This window comes from Episyrphus balteatus, chromosome 2, assembly GCF_945859705.1.
Source record: "Episyrphus balteatus chromosome 2, idEpiBalt1.1, whole genome shotgun sequence".
Taxonomy (NCBI): domain Eukaryota; kingdom Metazoa; phylum Arthropoda; class Insecta; order Diptera; family Syrphidae; genus Episyrphus; species Episyrphus balteatus.
This window is the reverse complement of record NC_079135.1, coordinates 61666709-61674035: the sequence shown is the minus strand read 5'-3', so window position 1 is coordinate 61674035 and position 7327 is coordinate 61666709. Positions and strand designations below refer to the sequence as shown.

The following is a 7327-nucleotide window of genomic DNA, read 5'->3' as shown; positions in this document are numbered from 1 at the left end:
TTCAGAAATGTTTCAAGACGAGAAAATTTTGTTTATAGAAACAAACGAATATGAGAAAATGATTTTTGTGTCGATTCACATAATTTTTGTTCCGATTTGCGTGTTTCATGCGAGAAATTTCTCGATGCCAGAGTTACAGAACGTAGGCAATGGTTAGTAATTTACTTACTAAAATTTGTTTTTGTATGAGCTTAAAACTCAATAAAAAGCATTTTATGTAAATAGATGGTTATTTATAAAAGGAAGTTCTTAATTTTTAACAATATCCGTTAACGTGTCGAAACCTCCTCGCCATATCACATAAAAAGGTAATACCTTCCAGACTGACATTGGTCAGCCAAATTGTCATGTTTTGACAATTTGGCGACCAATGTCAGCTACCGTAATTCCTAATTGTTTTAAATTACCGACGAAAAACGCAAAAAAAAACGAAAAACCACGCACACCACTAATTTTTTAACAATTATTGACCATTTGAGCCTGGCTACACAGTGTTGTGCCCAATCACGTTCCGATTCACTTTTTCTAGGAACAAACGTCAAAAAGAGGAAAATCCTCACCCCTCTTGCCTACAACCTGTATGGTTAGGCGATTGAAAAATCACCGTGTAGCCAGGCACTTTTCCGCGAAGAAACATGAAGAAAATTTGTTATTTTTCAATTTATAAATTTTTTCAAATGACATTTTATAAATCAAAACAAAAACAAATTTCCCAGAGCCCAATAAGTTTTTAACAGCTGAAAATTTTTTATTCACCTCAATAGTGTCAAAAAATTAACACGGATTTAACTATTTAACGCAATTCAGCTGTATGGATTATTGCTTAAAATTTTTTCTGCCTTTTTTTCTGCCATGATACACGATGGTAGAGAATATATTACCTTATTATGTGTACTGTGATTTACCACAGCTTGTAGCAATTTGACAGCTCAGTTCCCCTTCCCAGTCTTGTACCACAGTACACATAATAAGGTAATATATTCCGAACGTTGTCAAAATTTGTTTGTCAAAAATGGGCACCAATCTGTCAGCTCGGCCATTAATTTTTATATTTCAATCGCAGTAAACAGGAAATTTGTTTTTGTTTTAATTTATAAAATGTCATTTAAGGGCCAGTTGTACAAATGTGGTTCAGCCTCGGATCAGGAATTTAACTCACCGATTTCGGCGGATTAGCAGTGGATCAACTTTGGTTCAAGGATAGATTTAGCTATTTCAACCTATATGGACCTAGAACCAGTACTAAAAATCCATTTTACTACTGAATTCAGCAAATAAAAGTTACTGATCCACGGATCAAATATTTGTACAACTGGCCCTAAAAATATTATAAATTGAAAAATAACAAATTTTTTTCGTGTTTCATCGCGGAAAATGGTAAATAATTGTTTAAAAATTATTGGTGTGCGTAGTTTATCGGTTTTTGTGCGTTTTTCGTCGGTATTTTAAACAATTAAGAATTCGGTAGCTGACATTGGTCGCCAAAGTGTCATGTTTTGACAATCTGGCGACCAATGTCAGTTCGGAATATATTACCTTTTTATGTGTACTGTGGTCTTGTACTACGTTTCCACCTACCCTAAATCCGAGATTTAGCTAAGTAGATTAAGCATAAATCTCGAGTTTTATTCTAAATCTCGGATTGAAAGTAGGGAAAATCTTAGATTTAGGGTAGCTGAACCTAAGTCTGAGATTTAGCGAAGTAGAATTAAAATAAATTTCGAGATTTATTCTAAATCTACTTAGCTAACGGCCATATTATTCACTCTGGATTTAGTTTGGATTAAAGTTAATTTTAAATCCAATCCATTAAATCTGAATTTCATGAATCCAAGGATTTAATTTTTTGTTCATATTATTCACTCAAAAAAATTTATTTCATTATTCAATAAATGTTGTATGATTTGCATTAATCTTTATTTTTCCTTCACAAAATACTTGAAAAAACAACTGAACACTGTGAAAATGAATTTTACATCTGGATTTATAAAGTTAAACAGACCTCCAGAGAGCAGTTTAAATTTTTTTGGATTTAACGAGATTGGATTTAAAAAATTGGATTTAAGATTGGATTTAAGTAGTGAATATTATGGAATTGGATTTATTTTTGACATCTGACATTGTTTACATCCAGATGTATTTTTTTAAACTAGTGAATAATATGGCCGTAAATCTCGGATTTAGCGTAGGTGGAAACTAGTATTGGGATTGGGATAGTTTGTCGATGACGTATACATTTGTTTTTGTTGTTTTTTGCTCTTTTGATTTTGAAGTAGCGCATATTGCTCTCAAAAGGGGGGTTCTCATTAGGGGGTTCACATTGACCAACTCACCGGACAGACCAGCCGCCATTTGGTCTGATCTGATGCTGTTTTGATAGTGTGAACACCAATCCGACGGCCTTTCCGGTTTGCCGGATGGTGGTCGGACAGACATGTTAGTCAATTGAACGACATCTCTGTCCGGCAGACAGTGATAAGGTGTGTTTTTTATTACCACCGGTCTTAACTGGACAAAAAAAAACGCATCGGGGCTTAACCTGAAATCTTGGCAGCACTGTATATTGAATGTTCCGAAAACAGCAGACACAACAAAAATTTAGAGTTGTCATATTTTTCGCTTTCGTCATTTTCTTGTATTTTTCATATATGTTTTACAAAGAGATACAAAAATGTATGCTAGCAAAACTATTTTAATACATTTTGTCCTTCCAAACGTGAGTTTTCACCTTTTTAAACAAATTCTAAACAATTTATGAAAAAATTAGTTTGGTAGCACAGATTTAAAACTCTTCAAAAAGTTAAGCCCAGAGAAATCTCCGGGCTAAACAACTAAGCCCAAGGGGCTAAGGTGTTGTTGTATTTAACATGTAAATTGCTTAGCCCAGACTGCGTTTTTTTGTCAAGTTAAGACCGGTTGTAATAAAAAACACACCTATAATCTCTTTAATTTGAGAGCAGAATAGACAAAAGATATATTAAAAATAAGCTGAAAAATGGGTATTAGCCGTTTTTTATTATCACTTGATCCATATAGATCATTAATTAAAATGTATTACAACAACTAAATGAGATCTTGCAAGATTTCGATTCGTGATCCAGATGAAAAGCAAAATCACGATTCGTGATCCTGATGAAAAGCAAGATCTCATGTTCTTGTTGTAATGCATTTTAAGTAATGATCTATATGGATCAAGTGATAATAAAAAACGGCTATTGATGAAAATATTCTGATGAGTGTGAACGAAAAATATAATTCCGCCATCAGGCCAAATGACAATCAGTCTGTCCGGTAAGTTAGTCAATGTGAACCCCCCTATATTGAATAATTTACCGGATAGACCGATTGTCATTTGGCCTGATGGGTGGATGATATTTTGCGTTCACACACTCATCAGACAATTTTCATTTTCCAGCTTATTTTTAATGTTTCCATTGCACCTTCTATTCTCAAATTAAAGAAAATGAAATATCACTGTTTGCCGGACAGATATGTCTTTAAATTGACCAACCAAAAAATCGAAATTTTTTGAAAACCATGTCAGCTATTACACGAAGCCTCAAGAGGCTTGACTCTTTTTTCGAATTTGCTTTTGATAATCTTTCTGTGAGGCGCGTACTATTACACGATGCCTCTTGAGTCAAGGACTCAAATTTGACATTTCTCTTTTGATTTAAAATTTGTTGTTGTTGTATTGCACCAAGAAGCCAAAAGAAATGAGAGGGAATATTGAAAAAAGAAAAAGTGGAAAAAAGAAACGTCAAAAAAGAGTCTTGGACTCACGACCCACAACTCTCCGGTCGGATATTTTTTCTTTAATCTTTTTTCTCTTTTGCACTCATTATGTTTAAAAAGAGTCGCGCTTCTTGAGGTTTCATGTAATAGCTGACCATCCGGCAAACCGGACAGACTGTCGGATGGGTGTTCACATTATCAAAACAGCATCAGATCAGACCAAATGGCGGCTGGTCTGTCCGGTAAGATGGTCAATGTGAACCCCCCTAAACGTTTTGTAATGAGCACCCTTCAAGCAAGAAAACGGAGTTCAGAAAAGACACTCCGACCTCTGACCGAGAAAAACGGGGTTGCACTCACACACTTGCAACTTTTTGTGTATGAACACTAAAGGCTTAACTACATTGGCTCAAAAAGTGAAAAAGTAGAAAAGTGAAAATTTTCAAACGCATTTTTTAATAGTTTTTCGGGCTAGAAAATTAAAACAAATGATGCAGAAAGCTTAGTTTTTGGTCTTAAAAACAATTTGTATACTCTTTTTCACAAAAAAATTGAGCTAGCCAGAAAAAAAATATTTTCACTTTTGTACTTTTTCAAAAAGTGGTGTATGTAGTTAAGCCTTAAGTCGAAGGAGAAATCGTGGTGAAAAAACCAATACATATAAAATCGGCTCCGCGGTGATTATAATTTCCATACTAATTTGAGCCGCCTTCGGACCCGTTTCGGAGCCGAAGCAGGACTCAGCTTCGCCTGAGGCGGAGCGGATTCAGACCGAGGTCGGACTTGTTTGCTTGAAGGGCAATCATTCCGGTCTGTCCGGTAAGTTGGTCAATGTGAACCCCCTAATACCAAGACTGGAAACTCGGCGGTCAACTGACGTTTGCCCATAAACAAAAAATACCAAGACTGGAAACTCGGCGGTCAACTGACGTTTGCCCATAAACAAAAAATACCAAGACTGGAAACTTTCGTACGTCTTTCCCCCCAAAACCCTGTTGTGTACAGTGTTGTCTGTGAATATATGTGAAAGCCACCACGTTGGTAAATGACGTTAACACGCACACATTTATAGATTCACGACATTCACCACACATCGGACACGAACACAACGATAAGTTCACGACATTCACCACACCTCGCAGCTTGTAGGCAAACGTCAGTTGACCACCGAGTTTCCAGTCTTGGTATTTTTTGTTTATGCGTTTGCCTACAAGCTGCGAGGTGTGGTGAATGTCGTGAACTTATCGTTTTTTCGTATCCGACGTGTGGTGAATGTCGTGAATCTATAAATGTGTGCGTGTTAACGTCATTTACCAACGTGGCGGCTTTCACATATATAAATACAGACAACACTGTACACAACAGAGTTTTGGGGGAAAGACGTACGAAAGTTTCCAGTCTTGGTATTTTTTGTTTATGGTATATATACTCCAGGACTGTGTGTACGTATTAATGATTTGACATTGACAGCAAGGTTTTCGATAGCCTCTGTAATACTTCTTCAAAGCAATCATTTCTTTAACAGTAAAGTGATCCGAATCAACTTAGAATAACTTGATTAAATATAACTCAATTAAATATGTACCGCGTTATAAGCACTGAATTACCAATAATTCTACGGAACCTAAAACCAGTGCGTAGGAAAAAGAAATTTTAAATATGCTCTAATAATTATTTTTTTCTTAGTCTAGGGCTGCCGTTATAAACCAAGCGAACAATTATGCAACCGAGGCTACGGTGGAAGTTAAAGTAAGAAAGTTGTACACTAAATTAATTTTAAGAATTCATCAATAATAGTCTAGGTACTATTTTAAATTCTGAGTGTTTAAATTGTGTCTTGTAAAGTAAATATGTGATAATTTCATGTCTCGTCAACTTGTGTTGCGTAAAGCCTAGTAGACCGCTGATGCCATGCCAAACGAAAAATTCCATACAAACTCGTCTGTTTTAATTACGCTGATGCATTAAAATTTTCAAAATTATTAACTCAATTAATGACTACTCACAGCTTTAGGAACATCTACATAGATTTAGGGAATGGTGCAATTTAAACAGACTTTTTTTTAATAATGACAAATGTAAAACTATGTTTTTTACACGCAAAAAAACAATTATAACTTATAATTATATATTAGATTCTTCTTCTCTCTGTAAGCTTTCCGAGTTCTCTGATTTATGAGTTATTCTGGGCACTAAGTTGACGTTTACTGCCCATTATAACTTTATAGTCAAAAAAGCTAATACAATTCTAGGTTTTATCAAACGATTTCCTCGTGATTTCCGTGATCCCTATGTCCTCAAGCTTCTTCATATTTTTTTTGTTAGACCTGTACTTGAATACGGCTGCGTAATATGGGCTCCTTACTATTTTGTTCATATAAATAGACTCAAAGGTATACACAGGAGGTTTTTGCGTTTTTGCCTTCGTTTTCTTCGATGGTCCCAAAGATCCATACACCCACCCTATTCTCACAGACTCTTATAAATCTCCCTTCACTTTTACAACATAGAAAATATCTTCAGCTTTGTTTTATTGTCAAATTAATCAATGGTTCAATAATATGTTCATCAACACTGTGTCGTCTAAATTTCAGGTATAGTCAAAATAGCATAAGAAGACAGTTGGGCCATTCCGCTAGGGACGATCTTCGCCAAAATTTCTAAATTTGTAATTTTTTTTGTAATAATAACAAGGAAAATAACTGTATTTAATAAAAACAAGCAAAAATGAGTCTAAATTTAACAGAAACATTTGTTTCTTTGCGCTTGGGCAGGCTTTAATGCAAAAGAGTCGTTAAAAACCGCTAATCATGGCAGGTGATATAGGTTTAAAATTTCCATTACCAAAAGCTTGTGGTTAAACTTACTTGTTAGACATGTGGCGCCACATGTAAGGTATTTATTTGTATACAAGAAAATAATGTTTTGTTGGTGTATTCCTTACCGTTACTTACTTTCGGTTGCTTAGCTTCGAATTTAAATTCCTCTTTGTATTTTTTCATTGTATTCTTTTTCTTGTTTATTTTTTATGTTTTAAGATTATTGATTTAACGTCATTCGACATATGTAAGTAAAAAATCAAAAGTGTTTGAAAATTAAAAGACTTTTATGTTTTTGTACTTAGGTCTAAAAACGCAGGGCTGATTTTGTTGCACCCGCGATAGCACTTTGCACCTTTCCTAGCGACGATTTACTTATTTAATTAAAATTTTACAGCTTAATTAAAAATTAAACAGCATTAAATGTACCCTCTCATGTTATAGTTTAATTAAAATATCTTTGTATTTGTTTGTAAATAAGCTCCGAATGCGTAAAAATGTTGCACCCGCGATAATGGAATCGCCCAGTTGCCTTTATGTCCGATTTTAAGCAGAACAAACTAAACTTTAAGTCAATTGATTTCAGTCTTCAATAAATATTACTTTTTAATCTCATCTGTAAACGACAATGTCAAAAACAAAACATTTAAAGAAAACTTTTTTAACATATCATAGTTATTATTTCACATTCTGAATAAAATGACTGGTGCTCTGTCATTTCCCCTATGCCTCAATACCCCAATATTGGTTAAGCGACAAATAGAAACCAAGAT

The 7327-nt window shown here is 34.5% G+C and overlaps 1 protein-coding gene across 1 annotated transcript in view; it reads left to right on the top strand.

Annotated features, from left to right (window-relative positions):
* Positions 1 to 5179: 5179 nt before the first annotated feature.
* The window catches only part of LOC129912758 (pyruvate dehydrogenase E1 component subunit alpha, mitochondrial-like), a 46025-nt gene continuing 43877 nt past the window's right edge, over positions 5180 to 7327 (top strand). Inside the window, exons 1-2 of the mRNA XM_055991156.1 lie at positions 5180 to 5368; positions 5422 to 5484. Coding sequence (XP_055847131.1) covers positions 5315 to 5368; positions 5422 to 5484 — 117 coding nt within the window. The 5' untranslated portion in view covers positions 5180 to 5314. The remainder of the gene's footprint in view (positions 5369 to 5421; positions 5485 to 7327) is intronic.